Source organism: Marmota monax, unplaced genomic scaffold, assembly GCF_021218885.2.
Source record: "Marmota monax isolate L192 unplaced genomic scaffold, Marmota_monax_Labrador192_F-V1.1 WCK01_AAM20220418_F8-fsc00534, whole genome shotgun sequence".
In the NCBI taxonomy this organism is placed as follows: Eukaryota; Metazoa; Chordata; class Mammalia; order Rodentia; family Sciuridae; genus Marmota; species Marmota monax.
Genome location: NW_026692813.1, coordinates 129,344 through 155,350, shown reverse-complemented (window position 1 = coordinate 155,350; position 26,007 = coordinate 129,344). Strand labels below are relative to the sequence as shown.

The following is a 26,007-nucleotide window of genomic DNA, read 5'->3' as shown; positions in this document are numbered from 1 at the left end:
AAAAAGGCGGGGCGTACTGAGCTTTCTTTGCCTCGGGTACTTACAATCCACTGCTGATTGCACATTCAGCTTCTCCGCCCGGAGCGAAGCGAAAGAGGAAGCAGATGGGAGCAAAGCGCCCGCGGCTCTGAGCAGCCAAGCGTCTCTTTTTCGATTTCTTTGTTCTTCCTGCTCCTTGGCAAAGTGGTCCACTACAGATTAACGGTGAAAGGAGCTTTAACAGACTGTGCGAAATCTCTATTAAAGCCGCTGCTTTGAGCACCACGCTCAGCACTTCAGCAACCCCCGTACGCAGCGGCCATCTTCTGTCTCATAAAACTCTTATATGAAGTACTGCAAAAAGAATATGCATACATTTCTAGAAAGGAGGATAAGAAGAACTAAGAGCTAAGGTCAGTATGTCATTAAGGAAAATCCCCCACCTAGGATATTTAGCTATGCTTCTTGTAGATGAAAAAAAGAAACTATAATTAGATAAAACCTACAAGTCCCTAAAGTCTGAGAGAATGCTTGGGTGTGTTTTGCATATCTCCCTAACTTGGGTCCCTTGCCAGCAACCTTTTTATTGCCCACTTAAATTCTTTGTTTCTCAAGGTGTAGATCAAAGGATTAAGTGAGGGTGTCACCACAGTATAGAAAAGGGTGAGGAATTTTCTGTGATTCTGTGTGTACTTGCTCTTGGGTTGTATATACACAGAAATTATAGTCCCAAAGAACAAAACCACAACAATCAGGTGAGATCCACAGGTCCCAAATGCTTTCCTCCTGCCTTCAGTGGACTTTATCCTCAGCATACTCCTAACAATGCAGCCATAGGAAACCAGGATAAACCCCAGAGGTATAACTACATAGAGGAAAGTAGCTATGGAGAGCTCATTTTCAAAGAAGGTTGTGTCCACACAAGCAATTTTAATCAGTGCAGGCTCCTCACACATAAAATCATCCACTCTGTGGTGGCTGCAGTGAGGCAGCTGGAAAACAAGGGTGGTATGAACTGTGCACTCCACAAAACCACTGGTCCAGGCCACAGCTGCTAGTTGCTGGAGAAGCTTTGGGTGCATGATAACACCATAGTGGAGTGGTCGACAGATAGCATTGAAACAGTCATAGGTCATAACAGTCAGGAGGACACACTCTGTGGAGTCCAATCCCAGAGCAATGTATAACTGGATCACACAACCAGTGTAACTGATGGTCTTCTCAGGGCCCTTGAGATTCCAAAGCATCTCTGGGACAATACTGATAGTAAAACAGAGGTCCAGAAGGAGAGATTGGAGAGGAAGAAATACATAGGTGTGTGGAGTTTGGGATTCAAGTATGAAACAAGTATGATCGTTGTGTTCTCCATCAGTGTCAAAATGTAGATAACAGAGATGACCAGAAAAAGAATCATCTCCAACTGAGGCCAGTCAGAGAATCCAAGTAAGATAAAGCCTGCTGGGTTGCTAAAATTGAACGCCTTCATTGTTCCTCAATTGAGACTCATCTTTCTTGATAATTTGTATTTTATTCCTGTGGGAAGAAAAAAATCCTATACTGTAACAAATAGAAAAAATAACAAGCATTTCAATACTGGAATTATGTATAAAGGTCAAATAGCAAAACCGATTTGAGACATATGTGAACTATCTGAAAATAAACACATCAATGTGGAAACTGTTAATAAGCAAAGAAGTTGGAAATAAAATGATTTCTACATGTATTGATACATTATAGTTATACAATATATAAAATAGATACATAAATTAAAAAATATATAGACTAGATAGGACTTAGAGAACATATATCTAGTTGAGATACAGTAAGATCAATTATAATAATTATAATATTAAGCATGAATGGTTAGACATGACTATAGTTCATATTCATTGCTTTTCTATGAAGCAAGCAACTACTAAAGGTAGAATCAACCAGCAGTAAAACTAAGGATAGCTTCTGTGATTTCTCTATTGGAGACATCAGTCTGATTTACAAATATTGCTCTCTAGAAAAATCTAATTCATACTTTTTAATAAGCGACCACTACCCTTGATGACTCTTAGGCCCACAAGCTTTAAGATGCTTTTATTGTAAAAGTACACAAAGAAAACCACCTTTTTTAAAGTAAATTATATAGACTGTATAATTCAAACTATTAAATTGCAAAGAATAAGAATTGTGGTTATGAAAATCTACTTCTGATTGGTCAAGTTTAAAGTCTCCAAAAAGACTACAGCATTGATTAACTATGAGAGTGAAATATAAAAAGCTTCCTTTAAAAAATCTTTCCTAGTGAAATTTTCTGATTGCTTTCAAACAACCTAATTAGAAAACAAATACATCCAAGAACCTTTGGCCATTATGTTCAGATTCAGATAATTTTATAGACCAGTTTAAGAAGAATATGTGCCTAATTTTCTTTGGCATCCATGGTAGTAATTGCATACTTAAATTTGGATAAGATGAAACTATTTCATATTTTGAGTAATTAGTTCTTCTTCCAGAATTATAACAATAAGAAGAAAATTGACATTGATCACATTGTTTAGCATCTCTCTATCTAGCCAAGTATTGTGGTAGTAAAATAAAAATCCTGAATGCTTTGATGTGCCTGAAATGACCTTGATTTTGTTGGCATAGTCTTTCCTACTGTTGGATAACTTGAACTATGCTGTGTTGAAGTATTTGATGTCTACTGGAAGAACAAATAGATGAGTGGTCACATTTTATTCATATAACTCTACATAGTCTCAATTTGTTCCTTTTGTATTTATTTATGTGTCTCTGAATAGATATTTTCCAGGAAAACTCCAGTATGAAACTCCTTCCTCCCCCTTTCACATTCCTGCTAATAAAGATGAGGATAAGAGGATTTTTGTCTGAGAAAGAGAAGACATTAGTCATTTTTTATGGCTAAAAAACAGTAAATGATTATGTTTGCTAAATAAGATAAAATTCCCTTTATTTTTTCCCATAACATGAAAAGAAATCCTACCTTCGGGGCTGGTGCTGTAGCTCAGTGGTAGAGTGCTTGCCTAGCATGCATGAGGCACTGGGTTCAATCCTCAGAACGACATAAAAATAAACAAATAAAATAAGGGCATTCTGCCCATCTACAACTGAAGAAAGAAAGAAAGAAAGAAAGAAAGAAAGAAAGAAAGAAAGAAAGAAAGAAAGAAAGAAAGAAAGAAAGAAAGAAAGAAAGAGAAAAAGAAAGAAAGAAAGAAAGAAAGAAAGATGACCTAGCCATAGACGCTCGTATGGTTTTGATGGAAAAGTCGTCCATGAACACAGTTCCAGGAGAGGTAGTGGAGGAACCCTGTGAGGGCAACTTGTTAGCACCAACTCTCTCCTGCAATCTCTTGGCCCAAACCATCCTCAGGTAGATGTTGTTTAGCCTGTTTATTCAGTCGCCATCTCTGGAGCTATTCTTCCCAGGCAATTTCCAATTGCTATATCAGAGAGGGAGATAGATCTCTGGAGAGAAGAATTGCAGAGACTTATGCCTCTGTTTCTTCTAGAAAACAATCTATTGTACTAAGCAAAAAAATACACATAAAGCTATCCAAAAGGGAGAGGGAGTGTAATTAAAATTCTTGGCAGTGACGACATCCTTCATTTCTACTCATAATGAGCTTTGCAAAACATGTTAACATCATTCACCTACTTCCTATCACCTAGGCTACTAAATGTATAAAAATATTTTGATAATTTCTTAGAAGTTTTTTTTAGTGAATATATGTTTTATAAAATGTGTGTGCAGAAATGTGTATATCTGTATAAACATCCATGAAGTTAAAATTCATTTTGTAACTGGGCTCAGTGGGATGCACTTATAATCCCAGTGACTTTGGAGGCTTAGGCAGAAGTACTGAAAGTCTGAGGCTAAATTCCACAATTCAGTGAGACCAGGGCTTAAAAGAAAAAGTAAAAATGATTGGGGTTTAGTTCACTGGTAGAGCATCCTTGTGTACCAAATGAAATACAATTATTTGTAATCTAAGAACTGCCCCAACAGATTTCTGAGATGAGGGGAATGAACTCTGACATCCAGCATAAAAGAAGGGAGAGATTAACTCTTTTAAGTAATGGTTCAAAATATAGTCTTCATATCACCATAAATAATGCTTTTAATATAGAATTGCTGTCACTTAATACTTAATTCTTTTTAGTATCAACTTTAAGTCCAAAGTCTTATCTAAGTACTGGTTAAATTATGAATGAGTGAGACTCAAGTTGTGATTATCCTGAGACAAAATTTCTTCTTGTTAATCTGTGAAAGCCAACAAATTATGTGCTTCCAAAATTCAATAGTGGAACTAGCACAGGATAGACATTCCTGTACCAATGGAGAAACTATAAGGAAAAAAGGGATGGTAGTCCCCAGATAATTCTAAAAGCTAACAGGACAAATTTGGTTTGATTCTAAGGTTCAAGAATAATTCTCTTTAACATGATGCTCTGGGCTCCAGGCAACAAGGCTGAAGTGCTGCCTCCTCAGCTCTGGGCAGTGCTTTGTTCCTGAGGTTCTGGGCCTCAGCAGCCTGGTCTGTCTAAATCTAAATCTAGATGTGGTCACCCTGTGTGAATACCAGGACAGCCTTTGGCCAGCCAGTCTATGCACTTTGGGACTAGGGTGGGAGGAACAGTTCTGCTACTCTGTGAATAATCTTTGGAGTTCACTCTTAGTTTTTCTTGAATGATAGCACATATTTACAGTCAAATAGCTCTGTTTCCCCTATGCTAGAGAATCCAGGAAGTCTGATAGTCTTCCTTCATTTTGACCTATTTGTATCCTTTAAATCCAAGTTGATAGTGTTTCAGATGGTATAATTCAATTTCTTTTTTAATTTTTTTTTCTTTTTATTCACTCTTTTTAGTTTCACATATCATTAAGATTTACTTAATTATATATAACTTTAGAATTAATTTGAAATACGTACAAAAGGATGGAATATAATTTACTCTAATTCAGTCCCCAGTACTCTCTCCCCCTTTCCCCCAATCCCTTACTGTACTCTATTGATATCTCTGTTATTTAGTTTAAGGATTTTTTCGTTAGTGTTTTGTGGATGTACATGATGGTGAGATTCAGTGTGGTATATTACACACACACACACACACACATACATAAGAAAGTTAGGTCAGATTTATTCTGCTGCTCTTTTCTTATCTGGTTCCTTCTCCCTTACACACAATTCCCTCCATCTAGTTCACCAATTTTCTTTTATTTTGATGGAATCCTGCCCCTGTTCCCTTTCTTTCCATCTCTCTTACCCATTATTTTTGACTAGATTCTGCATATTAGGGAAAGCATTTAACCTTAATTTTCTGAGTTTTGCTTATTTCACTTAGCATGATAGTCTCCAGTTCTATCTGTTTACCAGCAAATGCCATAATTTCATTTTTTTTTTGCTGAGGAAAAATTCCATTGTGTATATATACTACATTTTCTTAGTCCATTCATCTGTTGATGGGAAACTAGGGTGGTTCCATGGCTTAGTTATTGTAAATTGTGCTGCTATAAATATGGATGTGGCTACATCCTTATAGTATGTCAATTTTAGATCTTTTGGATATATACTGAGGATTGAGATTGCTGGGTCATATGGTGGTTTAATTCATAGTTCTTTGAGAAATCTCCATACTGCTTTCCAAAGTGGTTGCACTAATTTTCAGTTCCACCAACAATTTGTGTATACCTTTCGTCTCCCCCATCCTCACCAACACTTATTTGTATTCTTGATAATTGCCATTCTGACGGGTGTGAGCTGAAATCTCAATGTAGTTTTGATTTGCATTTCCCTAATTGGTAGAGATGTTGAAACATTTTTTTTTTCATTTATTTGTTGGCCACTTGTATTTTTTGTTTTGAGAAGTGTTTGTTTAGTTCCTTTTCCTATTTGTTAATTGGGTTATTTGGTTTATCATTGTTAAGTTTTTTGAGTTCTATATATATTCTAGATATATCTGAGGAGCAGGTGGCAAAGATTTCCTCCAATTCTGTAGGCTTTTTCTTCATGATCTTGTTTTTTGCTGTGCAGAAGTTTTTTCATTTGATGTTAACCCAGTTATTGATTTTTTTGGTTTTATTTCTTCTGCATTAGGAGTCTAGTTAAGAAAGTTGTTTCCTGTGCCAACAGGTTACTGTGTTGGACCTACATTTTATTTTAGCAGTTGCAGTTTCTGGTATATTTCCTAGGGCTTTGATCCAGTGTGAGTTGACTTTGTGAAGGATGAGGAATAGAGGTCACATTTTGTTTTTCTTTTTTTTAAATTTTTTTATTGTTGGTTGTTCAAAATATTACATAGTTCTTGATATATCATATTTCAAACTTTGATTCAAGTGGGTTATGAACTCCCATTTTTACCCTATATACAAATTGCAGAATCACATCAGTTACACATCCATTGATTTACATATTGCCATACTAGTGTCTGTTGTATTCTGCTGCCTTTCCTATCCTCTACTATCACCCCTCCCCTCCCCTCCCCTCCCCTCTTCTCTCTCTGCCCCCTCTACTGTCATTCATTTCTCCCCCTTGTATTATTTTCCCCTTTCCCCTCACTTCCTCTTGTATGAAATTTTGTATAACCCTGAGGGTCTCCTTCCATTTCCATGCAATTTCCCTTCTCTCTCCCTTTCCCTCCCACCTCTCATCCCTGTTAATGTTAATCTTCTTCTCATACTCTTCGTCCCTACTCTGTTCTTAGTTACTCTCCTTATATCAAAGAAGACATTTGGCATTTGTTTTTTAGGGATTGGCTAGCTTCACTTAGCATAATCTGCTCTAATGCCATCCATTTCCCTGCAAATTCTATGATTTTGTCATTTTTTAATGCAGAGTAATACTCCATTGTGTATAAATGCCACATTTTTTTTTATCCATTCGTCTATTGAAGGGCATCTAGGTTGGTTCCACAGTCTTGCTATTGTGAATTGTGCTGCTATGAACATCGATGTAGCAGTGTCCCTGTAGTATGCTCTTTTTAGGTCTTTAGGGAATAGACCGAGAAGGGGAATAGCTGGGTCAAATGGTGGTTCCATTGCCAGCTTTCCAAGAAATCTCCATACTGCTCTCCAAATTGGCTGCACCAATTTGCAGTCCCACCAGCAATGTACAAGTGTACCCTTTTCCCCACATCCTCGCCAGCACTTGTTGTTGTTTGACTTCATAATGGCTGCCAATCTTACTGGAGTGAGATGGTATGTTAGGGTGGTTTTGATTTGCATTTCTCTGACTGCTAGAGATGGTGAGCATTTTTTCATGTACTTGTTGATTGATTGTATGTCCTCCTCTGAGAAGTGTCTGTTCAGGTCCTTGGCCCATTTGTTGATTGGGTTATTTGTGATCTTATTGTCTAATTTTTTGAGTTCTTTGTATACTCTACATATTAGGGCTCTATCTGAAGTGTGAGGAGTAAAGATTTGTTCCCAGGATGTAGGCTCCCTATTTACCTCTCTTATTGTATCTTTTGCTGAGAAAAAACTTTTTAGTTTGAGTAAGTCCCATTTGTTGATTCTAGTTATTAACTTTTGTGCTATGGGTGTCCTATTGAGGAATTTGGAGCCCGACCCCACCGTATGTAGATCGTAGCCAACTTTTTCTTCTATCAGACGGCGTGTCTCTGATTTGATATCAAGCTCCTTGATCCATTTTGAATTAACTTTTGTGCATGGTGAGAGAAAGGGATTCAGTTTCATTTTGTTGCATATGGATTTCCAGTTTTCCCAGCACCATTTGTTGAAGATGCTATCCTTCCTCCATTGCATGCTTTTAGCCCCTTTATCAAATATAAGATAGTTGTAGTTTTGTGGATTGGTTTCTGTGTCCTCTATTCTGTACCATTGGTCCACCCGCCTGTTTTGGTACCAGTACCATGCTGTTTTTGTTACTATTGCTCTGTAGTATAGTTTGAAGTCTGGTATCGCTATACCGCCTTATTCACACTTCCTGCTTAGCATTGTTTTTGCTATTCTGGGTCTTTTATTTTTCCACATGAATTTCATGATTGCTTTCTCTATTTCTACAAGAAATGCCGTTGGGATTTTGATTGGGATTGCATTAAACCTATAGAGAACTTTTGGTAATATCACCATTTTGTTGATGTTAGTTCTGCCTATCCATGAACAGGGTATATTTTCCATCTTCTAAGATCTTCTTCTATTTCTCTCTTTAGGGTTCTGTAGTTTTCATTGTATAAGTCTTTCACCTCTTTTGTTAGGTTGATCCCCAAGTATTTTATTTTTTTTTTTTGAGGATATTGTGAATGGAGTGGTTGTCCTCATTTCCATTTCAGAGGATTTGTCGCTGATATACAGGAATGCCTTTGATTTATGCATATTGATTTTATAGCCTGCCACTTTGCTGAATTCATTTATTAGCTCTAATAGTGTCTTTGTAGACCCTTTTGGGTCTGCTAGGTATATAATCATGTCAACTGCAAATAGTGATAATTTAAGTTCTTCTTTTCCTATTTTTGTGCCTTTTATTTCTTTCATCTGTCTAATTGCTCTGGCCAGTGTTTCGAGAACTATGTTGAACAGAAGTGGAGAGAGAGGGCATCCCTGTCTTGTTCCAGATTTTAGAGGGAATGCTTTCAGTTTTTCTCCATTCAGAATGATGCTACCCTGAGGCTTAGCATAGATTGCTTTTACAATATTGAGGTATGATCATATGGTTCTTACTTTTTAAGTGTATTGATGTGGTGAATAACATTTATTGATTTCCGTATATTGAACCAGCCTTGCATCCCAGGGATGAATCCTACTTGATCATGGTGCACAATTTTTTTGATATGTTTTTGTATCTGATTCGCCAGAATTTTATTGAGGATTTTTGCATCTAGGTTCATTAGAGATATTGGTCTGTAGTTTTCTTTCTTTGAAGTGTCTTTGTCTGGTTTAGGAATCAGGGTGATGTTGGCCTCGTAGAATAAATTTGGAAGTTCTCCCTCTTTTTCTATTTCCTGAAGTAGCTTGAAAAGTATTGGTATTAGTTCCTCTTTGAAGGTTTTGTAAAACTCTGCTGTATACCCATCCGGTCCTGGGCTTTTCTTAGTTGGTAGTCTTTTGATGGTGTCTTCTATTTCCTCAATTGATATTGGTCTGTTTAGGTTGTCTATATCCTCCTAACTCAATCTGGGCAGATCATATGACTTAAGAAATTTATCGATGCCTTCACTATCTTCTAATTTATTGGAGTGTAAGGATTCAAAATAATCTCTAATTATCTTCTGTATTTCTGAAGTGTCTGTTGTGATATTGCCCTTTTCATCCCGTATGCTAGTAATTTGAGTTCTCTCTCTTCTTCTCTTCATTAGCATGGCTAAGGGTCTGTCGATTTTATTTATTTTTTCAAAGAACCAACTTTTAGTTTTGTCAATTTTTTCAATTGTTTCTTTTGTTTCGATTTCATTAATTTCAGCTCTGATTTTAATTATTTCTTGCCTTCTACTTCTTTTGCTGTTGTTTTGCTCTTCTTTTTCAAGGATTTTGAGATGAAGTATGAGATCATTTATTTGTTGTTGTTTTTTTCTTTTTTTAAGGAATGAACTCCAAGCAATTAATTTTCCTCTTAGAACTGCTTTCAATATGTCCCATAGATTCCGATATGTTGTGTCTGTGTTTTCATTTATCTCTAAGAATTTTTTAATTTCCTCCTTGATGTCTTCTATAACCCATTGATCATTCAGTAACCTATTGTTCGTTCTCCAAGTGATGCATGATTTTTCCTTCCTTCTTTTATCGTTGATTTTCAGTTTCATTCCATTATGATCAGATAAGATGCATGGTATTATCTCTACTCCTTTATATTGTCTAAGAGTTGCCCTGTGACATAATATATGATCTATTTTTGAGAAGGATCCATGTGCTGCTAAGAAAAAAGTGTAACTCCTTGATGTTGGGTAGTATATTCTATATATGTCAATTAAGTCCAGGTTATTAATTGTGTTATTGAGTTCTATAGTTTCCTTATTCAACTTTTGTTTGGAAGATCTGTCCAGTGGTGAGAGAGGTGTGTTGAAGTCTCCCATGATTATTGTATGGTGGTCTATTAGACTGTTGAACTTGTTTGATGAACATAGCTGCACCACTGTTTGGGGCATATATATTTATGATTGTTATGTCTTATTTGTGTATGGTTCCCTTGAGCAGTATGCAGTGTCCCTCTTTATCCCTTTTGATTAACTTTGGCTTGAAATCTATTTTATTTGATATGAGTATGGACACTCCTGCTTGTTTCCGAAGTCCATATGAGTGATATGATTTTTCCCAACCTTTCACCTTCAGCCTATGTATGTCTTTTCCTATTAAATGTGTCTCCTGTAGGCAGCATATTGTTGGGTCTTGTTTTGTGATCCATTCTACTAGCCTGTGTCTCTTAATTGGTGAGTTTAAGCCATTGACATTTAGGGTTATTATTGAGATATGGGTTGTTCTTCCAGCCATATTTGTTTATTTATGTTACTAAACATGGTTTGTTTTCCTCTTTGATTATTTTCCCCCCTTTAGTGTCCTACCTCCCACTGTTGGTTTTCATTGTTATTTTCCATTTCCTCTTCCTGTAATGTTTTGCCGAGGATGTTTTGAAGAGACGGTTTTCTAGCTGCAAATTTTTTTAACTTTTGTTTATCGTGGAAGGTTTTAATTTCATCTTCCATCCTGAAGCTTAATTTCGCTGGATACACAATTCTTGGTTGGAACCCATTTTCTTTCAGTGTTTGAAATATGTTATTCCAGGATCTTCTAGCTTTCAGAGTCTGTGTTGAAAGATCAACTGTTATCCTGATTGGCTTACCCCTAAATGTAATCTGCTTCCTTTCTCTTGTAGCTTTTAAAATTCTCTCCTTATTCTGTATGTTGGGCATTTTCATTATAATGTGTCTAGGTGTGGATCTCTTATGATTTTGCATATTTGGCGTCCTGTAGGCTTCTAGGATTTGGGATTCTGTCTCATTCTTCAAGTCTGGGAAGTTTTCTCATATTATTTCATTGAATAGATTGCTCATTCCTTTGGTTTGAAACTCTATCCCTTCCTGTATCCCAATGACTCTTAAGTTTGGTCTCTTTATATTATCCCATATTTCTTGGATGTTCTGCTCATGGTTTCTTAACAGTCTTGCTGAGCTGTCTATGTTCTTTTCCAGTTGAAACACTTTGTCTTCATTGTCTGATGTTCTATCTTCTAAGTGTTCTACTCTGCTGGTAGTATTCTCCATTGAGTTTTTAAGTTGGTTTATTGCTTCCTGCATTTCTAGGATTTCTGTTTGTTTGTTTTTTATAACCTCTATCTCCCTGTATAGTTGATCTTTTGCTTCTTGGATTTGTTTATGTAATTCATTGTTGAAGTGATCTTTCATTGTCTGATTTTGCTGTCTGATGTCTTCCTTGATACTCCAGATCATCTGAAGCATGTATATCCTGAATTTTTTATCTGACATTCCATCTGCTGCAGATATTACCTCATCTAACGTTGAGTTGACCTGCATTGCTTGTGGTCCTTTCTTTCCTTGTCTCTTCATACTGTTCGTGTTTCTTTCTGCTTGGTGAAACTGTTGTGCTATTGAATTTTCCCCCTATATATTTATATTGCTCTTGTATAGTTGCAAAGTCTCCCTCACAGGCGCTGGTGGCATCTCTGCCCCTCCTCCAATTTGGGCAATGTGCCTACCATGCTGGCAGGCTGCTGGGCCTGTTCTGCGGGTCGGTAGCAGGTCCGCCTACCTTGCAGGCGTGGGTGGTGGCTCTGCCCCTCTGTGGGCCACTGGGCTTGTTTTGTCGGTGGTCGCAGTTCTGCCTACTTTGCAGGTGCAGGCAGCGGCACTGCCCCTCTGCAGGCCGCTGGGCCTGTTCTGCCTGTGGGTCGCAGGTCCTCCTAACTTGCAGGCGCGGGGGGAGGGGGCGGCTCTGCCCCTCAGCAGGCCGCTGCACCTGTTCTGCCGGTGGGTCGCAGGCCCGCCTACCTTGCAGGCGTGGTTGGCAGCTCCGACCCTCCGCGGGCCACTGGGCCTGTTCTGCCGGTGGTCACAGTTCCACCTACCTTGCAGGCGCGGGGGGAGGGGCGGCTCTGCCCCTCAGCAGGCCACTGCGCCTGTTCTAACACATTTTGTTCTTCTACATGTGGATTTCCCCACCCTTCTTGGGTTTGAGGGTCAGTGTCTCCTGCATGAGTGTGTCTTGCTACAGCCCCATTGGTGAAGTTATACTCACCTGTTCGTTTGTCATATAACCCTTTGCCTTGTTTAGAATAGAATCTTCCATGGAAGTACCTTGTGTGTGTCCCCCTCTCTAACTGTGCCCTTGGGTGTGGCCTACCCAGGTGTCAGTCAACCTGCTGACAGTACACAGCATGAAGATAGACTCAGCTCCCTGAAACCTGACCCCTTGCCTCATTTGAATAGCGTCTCCTCAATAAAAGGGCTCAGCGTGTGCTCTTTTGCAGACCCTTAAGGTCAGAGGAGCCATCAAAGCAACCCCAAAGAAAAAGGTACTTGTTATTTTACACAGCCCAGTTAGCCCAGTTCAACTGGAGTAATCCCTGAGCCTTTTATTCGCGAGAACAGAAACCCGGCATAGTATCTTAAAAAATAATGTTGCTAGGAAAATTGGAAATCCATATGTACCAGAACAAATTGTAACCCCTGTCTCTCATCCTGAACAAAATTCAAAGGGGATCAATGACATAGGTGTAAGGAAAATGGAAAGGAGACACAGAGACAAGATGTAGAGGCACGAAAGATGGTAGAATTTCAGAATGGCCAAACTACCAGCTTTATTTATATCAATAGGTTACATTAGGTCACTGACATCAGTAACACATTATTGTTCATTGTGTCATTAAGCAGGTTATACAGTTAGCAACATTATGCAGCTTATTCCTCAGTTACATACTGTAGTTGCAATGTGCAATGTTAGGAGCTTAGTGTAGCTCTGAAGAAAGTTCATTGTTAGTGTTATGTGGACAGATTCAGGTACAGTGGAGCTTGGTGAAACATTGTGGTTGCCTAACAAGAGAGTTTCTTTATTCCCAGGAGCTCTGTGCCTGAGAAAAGGCCATGGCTGATAAGACTCTAACACAGAGCCTCCTCAAGCAAGACATTGCTACAACAGTCAGGCTTCTTGTGTCTTTGCACAGAAACTTCCTAGCCATCAAGAATGCCACAGTCATGAAGTTACCAGAGACCCCATTCCCAAACACAGAACCCTTATTCCTAGGCATTAATTCAGAGAATCTGCACCTAATATAGAAAATGTAGGCCCAGATCTCCATCTTGTCAGTCTAGGAATTGATATCTTCATGAAGACTCCCAAAGCTCAAGAAGTAAAATCAAGAATCAGTAAATGGGATGGTATCAAACTTTCTTCACAGTAAAGGAAACAGTTAAGAACATAAAAAGAGAGCATATAGAAAGAGAAAAATCTTTGCTACCTGCAAAACAGGGCATCAGTTTCCAAGTTGTACAAAGAACTCAAAAAAATGTAACACCAAACAAACAAATAAAAGTACCCTCCCCCCACCAAATAACCTAATCATTAAATGGGCAAAAAAAAAAAAAAAAAACAGAACAGGCACTTCACAGAAAAAGGAATACAAGTGGTCAAGAAATATATGAAAAAATTCTCAATATCTCTAGCAATTAGAGAAACACAAGTGAAAACTACTCTGAGATTTCATTTCACTTCAGTCAGAATGGCAATTATTAAAAATACAAGTAATAATAATTGTTGATGAGGATGTGGGGGGAAAAGTTACACTCATACTTGAAGGTGGGATTGGAAATTGGTGCAATCTGGAAAGCAGTATGGTGATTCCTCAGAAAACTTGAACACTGGAACCAATATTTTACACCTTTATCCCATGTCTTGGTACATACCTAAAGATGTAAAATCAGCATGCTACTGTGATGTAGCCACACAAATATTTATAACAGCTCAATTCACAATAGCTAAGCTTTGTATATATAGCTAAGCTATATATACAAAATCAGATATTACTCATCCATAAAGAGAAATGAAATATAACATTTGCTGATAAATGAATGGAACTGGAGACTGTCATGCTAAGCAAAATAAGCCAGTCTCCTAAAACCAAAGGTCTAATGATCTCTCTCATATGTGGATGAGGAGAGGAGGATAGAAGTTCATGTATTAGAGAAAGAGGATTGAAGTGAAGTGAAGGGTAATAAGAATAGGAAAGACAGTAGAATGAATTGGATATAACTTTCCTATGTTCATATATGAATACATGGCCAGTGAAACTGGCCTTTAAAAGAAAGTTCTTACTAAGCCCCCAATTCTTTATCAAAAACTCCTAGGTCCAAATATATTTATGTTTTTGTTACTTTGGTACTGGGTACTGATCCCAGAGTGGCTTAATCACTGAGCCACATCCCAATCCCTTTTTTATGTTTTATTTTGAGACAGGGTCTTGCTAAGTCCTTATGGCCTTGCTAAATTGTTGAGGTTGATCTCCAACTTGCAATCCTTTTGCCTCAACCTCCTGAGTAATATACAAGTAATAATATCTGGCCCAGATACACTTTAGAATTTGGAAACATTTGTGTTTTAGAGAGAAAACAAATTGCTTTTATACCCAGAAGTAACTGGAGTTGTAAAATATAAAAATTTATTAGTAAAATTTATAAGTAAATTGGATAATTCTGAAATCAGTTTTTGTATTTATGCATGTAATAAAATTTTAAAATGAAGTATAATATCTAATGTAGACATTGATAAATATGGGCTCTATTTTTAAGGAAATCTTTCAGTAAAATTCTAAACATACATAGATTTGAACATGTCAAATACTTGTACTTATACATTGAGTAAATGCAGATTAATACTCTTTTTTTGAGAAGTGTATGTTAATATTGACTTTGCTGGACATTTGATGATGATCCACAGAATTACAGAATTAAAGAATTCTGTAATTTGGTAATTACAGAATTTTCATATAATAAACTATTGTAAGATCTGATAGTTCTAAAAATATACATATATTCATTTAAAACAATATTCAGTATAAGAACCTAAAAAATAAAGTAAAATAGGTCAAAATCCTTAATTACATACTACAGATATAAGCAATTTTATTTTTTTTCTGTTACAGTAATAATTTGATGATCTGTCTTTACTCTTTTTCAATCTCTATTCTTCCTTCTCTTTCAGAATTCTGAACATGAGTATTATAATCCATTTTTTATTTTTATGCTCATTTTTGAAATAAAATGTTTCATATATAACATTCTTCATTTAATTTTTATATAGTTCATTAGACTGATGACCTTTAACCATAACCATTATACTAAGCCTTATCCCTTTTCAATTTGTTTGACACTGTTTCTAAATGACATCAGGATCCCAACCCAGGAACTCCTGGGACCAAATTCTGAAGGAGTTGCTTGCTCCTTTTGAAAGAAGAGTCAACTCATTTACCCAAGCTTCATTTTCCCATCTCTAAAGTGTAGATAATAATTTTCTTGAATGTCTGAAGTAGGATCAGTTGAGATGATGCAAGTAAGCATTTTTGTGTAACTGCTGAGCTAACTCAAGAAAAATTAGGGTGGTAAAATGATGGCTGTTAGACTGCTAATGTTTTGTCATTTATTTTAGGTATTTGTTTCTTTTAAAAAATATTTTCTCATATTTTATGATTTTTTTCTCTTATAAACAGAGTTTAACTTTTAATTCTATGATTTCCTGTTGTTTATAAAATTGCATTTTCAACATAGTATTTAATAAAATTATGTTTTCTGGAAATCTTACTTTTAAAGGACTGATTTAGGGAAAATGAAAATTAAGATTTACAGACTGTGCATTTTGCCTACTTTTGTGTATGCCACATAATTTTCTATAAAGAACTCTATGAAAATGCCTTAAATAAATGGGAGGTAATTTCTTGTTATTCAATAAAAAATAAATTTTATAAAAACACAATACTATTTAAAATATTCTAGCTTTAAAACATGTGACTTTATGGTATGAACACTTACTTCCACATCATTTCCATGCTACTCCTCTCCTTTCAATCTCTTTTCCCTGTCTGACATTTTATTCCAGGTGAATTATTCAATTATGTCAAATTACAGAAAAATTCATTGATATTTTAAAACTTCACATAAAAATTTTTAATCCACTCAAGTTTTTAAATAATTAAATTAACTTGAATTATTACATTGGTGACCTAAAGATGTTGTTATACCTATGTATTTATCTTTTAAATTTTTAAAAATTTGTTCTAGTTAGATATACATGATAGCAGAATGCATTTCAATTCATTGTACACAAATGTAGCACAACTTTTAATTTCTTTGGTTGTACACAATGTATTTGTACCACATGTGTAATCATACATGTACCTAGGGTAATGATGTTCATCTCATTCCACCATTGTTCCTGCCCCCATGTTCTCTCCTCTTCTCTCTCTCCCTTTTGCAAAATCAAAGTTCCTCCATGTACCCCCACCCCCATTATGCATCAGCACCCACTTATCAGAAAGAACCTTCAGCCTTTGGCTTTTGGGGGGTTTGGCTTACTTTGTTTAGCATGATATTCTCCAACTCCATCTATTTACCTGCAAATGCCATAATTATATTCTCTTTTAATGCTGAGTAATATTCAATTGTGTATATGTACCACAGTTTCTTTATCCTTTAATCTGTTGAAGGGCATCTAAGTTGGTTCCACAGTTTATTGTGAATTGAGCTGCTATGAACATTGATGTGACTGCGTCACTATAGTATGCTGATTTTTAAGTCCTTTGGGTATAGACTGAGAAGTGGGATAGCTGGGTCAAATGGGGTTCCATTCCAAGTTTTCTAAGGAATCTCCATACTGCTTTACATAGTGGTTGCACCAATTTGCAGTCCCCCCAGCATCCTCACCAACACTTATTATTGCTTGTATTCTTTATAATTGCCATTCTAAGTGGAGTGAGATGAAAATGTAGTTTTAATTTGCATTTAATTTACATGAACATTTTTTCATATATTTTTGTATATTTTCATATATTTGCATGAACATTTTTTCATATATTTGTTGATCAATTGTATATCTTCTTCTGAGAAATGTCTGTTCAGTTCCTTAGCCCACTTATTGATTGGGTTATCTATATTTTTAGCTTTAAGTTTTTTGAGTACTTTTATATATCTTGGAGATTAGTGTTCTATCTGATGTGTGTGTAGTAAAGATGTTCTCCCACTCTTTGGGTACCCTCTTCACATTATTGATTGTTTCCTCTGCTGAGAAGAAGCTTTTTAGTTTGAATCCATCCCATGTATTAATTTGTGGTTTTATTTCTTGCATTTTAGGAGTATGGTTAAGGAAGTCAGAACTTAATCTGACATAATGAAGATTTGGGCCTACTTTTTTTTCTAATAGGTACAGGGTCTCTGATCTAATTCCTAGGTCTTTGATCCACTTTGAGTTGTGTTTTGTGTATGGTGAGACATAGGTGTTTAATTTCATTTTGCTGCATATGGATTTTCAGTTTTCCCAGCACCTAGTTAAGAGTGCTATCTTTTATCCAATGTATGTTTTCAGTACCTTTGTCTAGTGTGAGATAACTATATTTATGTGGGTGTGTCTCTGTGTCTTCTATTCTGTACCCTTGCTGGGTCACCTCTTTCTTTTCTCCTATTAAAAGCCAACTTCTCCTACTCTATAAGTACCTCTCCTGCCTCTCTCCTGCCTCTGCAACAAGATGGTGGCTATTAGCACACCTAGCAGGGATACCTGTTGAGTAACCAAGCCTACAGGGACCTTGGTGATGATCTTCTGGGTCTTGGCTATTGTCCCTAGATGCAAGTGGCCACATCTATAGTTGGTGGCAGGGTGGAGACAACCTGTAAATGTTGAGTTTCCAGTCAATGGGCAGTGTCCCAAGATAAAATCTGCCGCAACTAAAGATGATGGTGGCAGCAGTGGGGGTAACGTAAGATGGTCACCCAAGAGTGTGGTGACCACTTTTAGAGATGAGACTGAATGCACAAGCTGAATGATTGCTTTGGGCAGCCTGTTTGGAGATGCAGTGCTGGAGTGTGTGGCTTGACCCTCAGACAGTGGGCCATCCTGTGCCTGGGCTTGGGCTCCATGCTGGTTGGTGGTGCTGTCCTTCCTGGGCCTGCCTGGTCTCTGTACAAATTGATGGGACTGTCCTGGGCCTGCCTGGTTTCCACAGGGGTGGGAAAAATTGTACTAAGCCTGCTTTGGCTCAGAGGGGATCCGTGGGGCTATCTGGGCCTGACTGGGCTCCGTGGAGATGTTCTGGGCTGTCCTAGGCCCACCTGGTCTCCAAGGGGGTTGGCAAGACTGTCCTAGGCCAGCCTGGGCTTTCCTTGTTTTCCCACAGATTGACTGGACTGTCCTGGGCCTGCCTGGTCTCCTGTATTTGTTTTTAATTGCTATTATATTTGGAATTCCTTTTTAATGTTTTTATTAATGCATTGTAGTTATATATAATAGTGGGCTTCATTTTAACATGTAAATAGAATTCTTAATTTCCATTCAGAAGTTTTATGATCTCAGAGACAGAAGTATCAATCATACTTTTTTATGTGTGTGACATAACAAAAATCAATGCAAAGACATTCTCTTATTTTGTGTTACAATATTTTTATTCTTCATGAACCTCTTATCTTCCTTTCTTACTTAGCTTCCCAAAACATCAAAGTATCAGTATACAAGATCAACATACAAAAGTTAATAACTTTCCTATATACCAATAATAAATCACAAGAAAGAAATCAGGAAAATGATCACATTCACAACAATCTCAAAAAGAAAAAAAGTGAAGAAAGAAATTTCATAATATATTAGAAGATGGAAAGGCCTCCTATTTCCTTGGATGGGGAAAATGTATGGTTATACTACCATTATTGTTACACAGATTCAATAAAATCCCCATCAAAATACCAATGACATTCTTCCAAGTAGAGTTTGAAAACAGTTATTGAATGAGAATTCTATAACATATATCTTTAAAAAAATGTTTTGTAGTTGGAGATGGACATGATACCTTTATTTCATTTATCTATTTTTATATAGTGCTAAGGATCCAACCCAATGCCTCACACATGTTAGGCAAGCATTCTACCACTGAACCACAATCCCAGCCCCTATAACATCTCTTTTTTTGTTATTAGTTGTTCAAGACAATACAATGATCTTGACATATTTTACATCTATGTTAAAAATCAAGTGAATTTTTTTTTTCTATTAGGTGCAGGGTCTCTGACAACAGTAACAAAAATAATGTGAAATTTGTATGACTATATGTAATCAGTGAATATATTCCTGGAAAACATATTATTGAAAAATTCATAAGCTTTGTAACAAAAATAACAATATCAGAAATTTCAACATGTCACATAACTATATTTCAAATTAGTGAGGAAATATATCATTTAATGGGTCAAATGATGATCCATCAAAATAATGACAGTATTAGATTTCTGACTTACCAGTTTAACTAAAATGTACATGAGATGGTTAAATATGTGAGGATTTCACTGCAAACAATGAATCTCACAGAATAGGGATAAACTATAGACAAATACTTTTAAAAAAGGTATTCTTAAGGCAGATTAAAGGCCATAGTGATGTGTAATTTTTTTACCCAGCTGATTAGAAAACAAAAATAATCACTGAATTGGAATGACTGGGGAGACTCTTATTCACTGACATGATGGGAAATAGATTTTTTAACTCCTTAAAATATAAAATTATGACTCATACTATGAAAATTTTGTTATTAAATATATAATAATGTATTCATATCATTAATTATAAAACATATCTAATCATAAAAATATTTTATTTCAGAAATTTATAATCTATGGTAAAATTATAAACAAATCTAATGTATATAAATGTGGAATATATTCAAATAATTTGGTCTACCCTTATAATGGAATATTTGTGAGACACTAATGTTATGGTTAATAAATTACTGACATCGAAAAAGTTTATATTTGTTAGTGAAAATAACTGGTTACAAAAGAGACAACTGTTACAAAATAATTATAAAATTGTTTACCCAATTATGTAGCTAATTTTTAACAGCAATGACAATGACTTCACCCACAGCACCATAACAATGAACAGAAGGACATATACAACTGAGAATTCTGAATATGGATAAGAGAATTTGTCTGACAGGAAAAACAAACAATGTCCCATGGAGAAATGCCTTCTTTTATGTGTCTCCCTTGAGAGAGCAAAGTTCTGGACACTAAGCAACTCCATGATAATTAGAAACTTGGAAATACAGATCCCAAAGTCTTGAGAGAATCCATATCCTATATATTTTTCATTTATTCTAATCTGATTTTCCAAGGGAAAATTGCTCAAGCCATATTTTCTTTCACCTGGGTATTGGGCAGTGATGTTCACTCCAGGAGAGAAACTCAGTTATGCCAGAGTCATGTCAACAATGATATTCTCTACATGTGGATGAATGCGAAAAAGAGAGAGTGATGTCCTAGGGAATGTGAGTTACCCTCTACCTGTCTCATATCACCACATCTTTGTCCAGTAACTACTGTCATCACCAACTTAGTCAGCTATTTCTCTGACTGAGTCACTGTCTCTCCCTTCAGGAGTCCTTTTGGAGGTCTGTCCTCTGCATATTCATTAAAAATAATTGTGCTCATACCACAAGAACAATCAGAAAAAGGTGTAGGGGGGAATAAAGTTCTTGGTCTTTTTGCCAAAAGTAAAAGAATTTTCTTATAAGTAATACAGTAAAAGTTATAGACAACACTTTTATAATTTAAGGTCTTTTATTATTTTTTTTCTTGCTTTATAGCATTGGCTGGAACTTCTGGTACAGTATTTGAAGTGATGGTAACATGAATTTTTGTCTCATTCCTGATATGAAACTTTTCATATTTACACATTGAATCTGAACTTTTATTTTAGTGATTTTATAGTTCCTCTTTATTAAGTAAAGTAATTCCTCTTGTATTACTAGTTTGCATGGAATTATTTTTTTTTTTAAATCATGATTGGGAATTGAACCTATGAAGTGTAGTAGCAATTATGATGTTCTTTTCTTTCTCTAATATGGCTATTGTGTTTATTAATATTTGAATATTAATTTAGTCTTGTATCCTGAAATATATTTCATTTGATTTTGATATAGTTTCTGTTTTATTAAGATGTATATTGAGTATACACATTTATATAAATGTTCATATGTATATGTATTTCAGAATTGGATTTGTTCATTTGCATATGTATATATGTATTTCAAGATTTTGGGGTCTATGGAGAGGCGGCGGCCGCTGCTGCTGAGGCGGAGGCTCAAGCAGTGGCGATGGCGCCCTTCCCTGAAGAAGTGGACGTCTTCACCGACCCGCACTGGCGGATGAAGCAGCTGGTGGGGTTCTACTGCGACAAGGGTCTTGCTAAATTGGGCTGGCCTCCAATTTGTGATCCTCCTGTTTACACCTTCCAGTTCACTGGAATTAAAGGAGTATGCCACAACATCTGGCAGATTTCCACATTGAAAATAAATTTTGAAATAGAATTGATAACAGTGGAAGCTTTCTAAAACCAACTTTTCCAACAACAACGATTTCCGTGCTCTTCTGCAGTCTTTGTATGCTACTTTCAAGGAGTTCAAAATGCATGAACAGATTGAAAATGAATACATTATCGGTTTGCTTCAACAACGCAGCCAGACCATTTATAATGTACATTCTGACAATAAACTCTCTGAGATGTTTAGCCTCTTTGAAAAGGGATTTAAGAATGTTAAGAATGAATATGAGCAGTTAAATTATGCAAAACAGCTGAAAGAGCGATTGGAGGCTTTTACAAGAGATTTCCTTCCTCACATGAAAGAGGAGGAAGAGGTTTTTCAGCCCATGTTAATGGAATATTTCACCTATGAGGAACTTAAGGACATTAAAAAGAAAGTGATTGCACAGCATTGCTCTCAGAAGGATACCGCCGAACTCCTTAGAGGACTTAGCCTATGGAATCAAGCTGAAGAGCGACAGAAGTTTTTCAAATATTCTGTGGATGAAAAGTCAGACATAGAAGCAGAAGTGTCACAGCACTCCACGGGTATAACCCATCTTCCTCCTGAGGTAATGCTGTCAATTTTCAGTTATCTTAATCCTCAAGAATTATGTCGATGCAGTCAAGTCAACACTAAATGGTCTCAACTGACAAAAACGGGATCACTTTGGAAACATCTTAACCCTGTTCATTGGGCCAGAGGTGACTGGTATAGTGGTCCTGCTACTGAACTTGATACTGAGCCTGATGAGGAATGGGTGAAAAGTAGGAAAGATGAAAGTCTTGCTTTTCAGGAGTGGGATGAAGATGCTGATATAGATGAATCTGAAGAGTCTGCAGAAGAATCGATTGCTATCAGCATTGCACAGATGGAAAAACGTTTACTCCATGGCTTGATTCATAATGTTCTTCCATATGTTGGTACTTCCATAAAAACTTTAGTATTAGCATACAGTTCTGCAGTTTCCAGCAAAATGGTTAGGCAGATTTTAGAACTTTGTCCTAACGTGGAGCATCTGGATCTTACCCAAACTGACATTTCAGATTCTGCATTTGACAGTTGGTCTTGGCTTGATTGTTGCCAGAGTCTTAAGCATCTTGATCTGTCTGGATGTGAGAAAATCACAGATGTGGCTCTAGAGAAGATTTCCAGAGCTCTTGGAATTCTGACATCTCATCAAAGTGGCTTTTTAAAAACTTCTGCAAGCAAAATTACTTCGACTACATGGAAAAATAAAGACATAACCATGCAGTCCACCAAGTGGTATGCCTGTTTGCAAAGTTTAACTGACAAAGGCATTGGAGAAGAAATAGATAACGAACACACCTGGACTAAGTCTGTTTCTTCTGAAAGTTTCTCTTCTCCTTATGTGTGGATGTTAGATGCTGAAGATTTGGCCAATATTGAAGATGCTGTAGAATGGAGACATAGAAATGTTGAAAGTCTCTGTGTAATGGAAACAGCATCCAACTTTGGTTGTTCTTCAACTGCTTGTTATAGTAAGGATATTGTTGGACTAAGGACTAGTGTTTGTTGGCAGCAGCATTGTGCTTCTCCAGCTTTTGCGTATTGTAGTCATTCATTCTGTTGCACAGGAACAGCCCTAAGAACTATGTCAGCACTCCCAGAGTCTTCTGCAATGTGTAGAAAATCATCAAGGACTACATTGCCTAGGGGAAAGGACATAATTTACTTTGGGAGTGAAAAACCTGATCAAGAGACTGGCCGTGTACTTTTGTTTCTCAGTCTTTCTGGATGTTATCAGATATCACAGACCATGGTCTCAGGGTTTTGACTCTGGGAGGAGGGCTGCCTTACTTGGAGCACCTTAATCTCTCTGGCTGTCTTACTGTAACTGATGCAGGCCTTCAGGATTTGGTCTCAGCATGTCCTTCTCTAAATGATGAATACTTTTACTACTGTGACAACATTAACGGTCCTCATGCTGACATCGCCATTGGAACTTGCAGTGTGGTTTTCGAGCCTGCTGCCGCTCTGGCGAATGACCCTTGACTTCTGACCTTTGTCTACTTCATTTAGCTGAGCAGGCTTCCTTTCATGCACTTTACTTATAGCACATTTCTTGTGTTAACCATCCCTTTTGATTGTGTCTTGTTTTGGCCCCGTTTATCACAACTTCAGAAATCTTAATTTACCAGTGAATTGTACAGTGTTTCTCTTGCAAAATACATTTTTGTTTTAGAAAGGGGTTAGGTTTTTTCATAAGGGTGAGAGCAGTCTTATTTGATTTCTTTTAAATTGAATGCTTTGAAAAGAATGTCACTAATGCTATGCCATTTAAAGTATTTTTTAGGTTATTTTGAGTTTTAAAGTCACTGGGGTTATCGCTTCATAGAAACACTGTACTAAGCTCTGCATATCTTTTCAGATACACATTTCCGAAATTTTATTTTCAAAGACCACACTTTTTGGAAATGAATCTCTCTTCTGTAACATTTTTGTTTATTTGAACAATTATCCAAGGGCCAATTCAAACATACCCACATAGGAGATTCTTTAAGGTTGTAGAATAAATTGGCTTTTTGGTGTTAGCTCAGTGAGCTAGAAGAGCACCAGTCTATTTGTATTTGCTTTCTTGCAAGACCCCTGGTTCCCACTGCTGCCCATATATTGTCAAATTTGGGAGGGATTTTTAAAAATTCCACAATCGTTTAAAGAAATGTATAAATAAAATCTACTTTGAGGATTTTACCAAGTTAAAAAAAAATAAAAAAAAAGATTTTTGCATTTATATTCATGAATCAGAATAACCTGCAATTTTCCTTCCTAGTACATTCTTTCTCAAGTGTTAGTCAAAGTTATTCTTTCCTTGCAGAGGAAATGGAGAAGGGTACCTTTTTCTTTCTTTGAAGGAATTTGTAGAGATTGTGATAGTTTCTTCCCTATTTATTAGAATTCACCAGCAAAATCTGGACTTGGTGTTTCCTTTTTGGAAAGATTTTAAATAACAACTTCAGCTTTCCATACAGATTATCAAACTATTCAAATGTTTCTTTTACCTAGAGATTTTTTAAATTATTTTTGGATTGAGATAATTCACAAAGTTTCACCTAAACTGTTAAATTCATTGGTAAAAATTTCTTGCAATTATACCTTTTAATTTTTGACACTGATAGTGTATATAATATTACTTTTTAATTTGGCAATGTTCATCTTACTGAGTTTATCACTTTCAAATAATTGTTTTAGCTGTGTTGAATTTTTTCTATTGTACTTTTATGTTTATTTTTAGTATTCACTCATTCATTTATTTAGCTTCTTGAAATAAAATATAGACTTTTAAATTTTATTTCATTTTTAATTAGTGCATGATAATTGTGTGTGTTTATGGGTACACTCTGATATTTTGATATATGTATACATTGTATAATGATCAAATCAGAATAATTAGCATATCATTCACCTCAAATGTATATATTTTTTAATCTGATAATTTTATAAACTTTATTTGCTCAAAGTATACAATACAGTATATTTTGATACATTTATACAAACACGGAGTATCTCTTATTTTAATTAGGATTCCAGTCTTGTGGATGCACAGAATGGGGAGATTCACTGATTGTATTCATATTTGTATACAGGAATGTTATGTCAGATTCATTCTACTGCCTTCCCTTCATTCCGATTTATCTAATACACTAAACTTCTATTTTCTCCTCTTGTTGTCTGTTAGCATCCATATTAAAAAGATATATATCAAATGTATATCTTTTTATTATTATTTTCTAATTCCATCATAGTCAAAGTACACTGTTTGAATGGTATAATCTTTTCAAGCTTTTTTTGTTTTTGTTTTTGTGTTTTTGCTTGCTTGCTTTTTGAAAGACTCCATTTTATTATTTTTATTTTAATCCTTATTCTGATTGATGATGATCAAGGGAAGGGGCTTGCCAGTTTTTCCACTAACACAGATGAAAATATTAGCATTCTTGAATCAGTTTTCGCTAAGTCATCTGCATATTGTTTAAACAGTGAGGTTGGAAGACTTCTTTGTTTCTGATCAGACAACGTTAATGTGTGGCCCTTCTAATCTGAAATTTCTTAAGTATTTCTTCATTTAGAGAAAAAGCCAAGGATTAAGGCGAGGAAGGGCATTGATTGCAGTCAGAGCTCAGCCTTTCATCATTCTTTCATCTGAGGTTTGGCTCTGGTCAGGTAGGCATTCCAATCAAGCCAATTTTCCCTTGGAAACAGGTGGTTTCCAAGTCTACTCAGCACTTCAAAGAAGTGGCTTCCAAGGAAATGCAGCGGTCTCCCTGGGAGGAATTTCAGCGAAGTCAGTGTCTTTTTTACATTTCAGTGATATTTTATTACTTTATCAAAACGTGCAATAGATCTATCCAGGTGCTGAACTAAAATGCTTGCTCCCTGCACCAGAATTCCAGGCGAGGGCTGCAGACTGGTTTTCCAAGCTCCAGGGTCATTATTAACAGTTCCCCAAAGGTGGGGCCTTTGTCCCCTCCTCGAGGGCCTG

The 26,007-nt window shown here is 36.3% G+C and overlaps 1 protein-coding gene and 1 pseudogene across 1 annotated transcript; one reads left to right on the top strand and one right to left on the bottom strand.

Moving 5' to 3' along the window:
• Positions 1 to 533: 533 nt before the first annotated feature.
• Positions 534 to 1,465, bottom strand: LOC124095291 (olfactory receptor 2G3-like; annotated as a pseudogene).
• A 1,774-nt stretch (positions 1,466 to 3,239) lies between these two features.
• LOC124095290 (F-box/LRR-repeat protein 5-like) lies at positions 3,240 to 24,231 on the top strand. The gene is given in 5 exon segments (XM_046448450.2): positions 3,240 to 3,300; positions 21,238 to 21,362; positions 21,523 to 23,274; positions 23,277 to 23,463; positions 23,466 to 24,231. Coding segments are annotated over 5 exon segments (2,175 nt in total). The 3' UTR covers positions 23,516 to 24,231.
• The last annotated feature ends 1,776 nt before the right edge of the window (positions 24,232 to 26,007 follow it).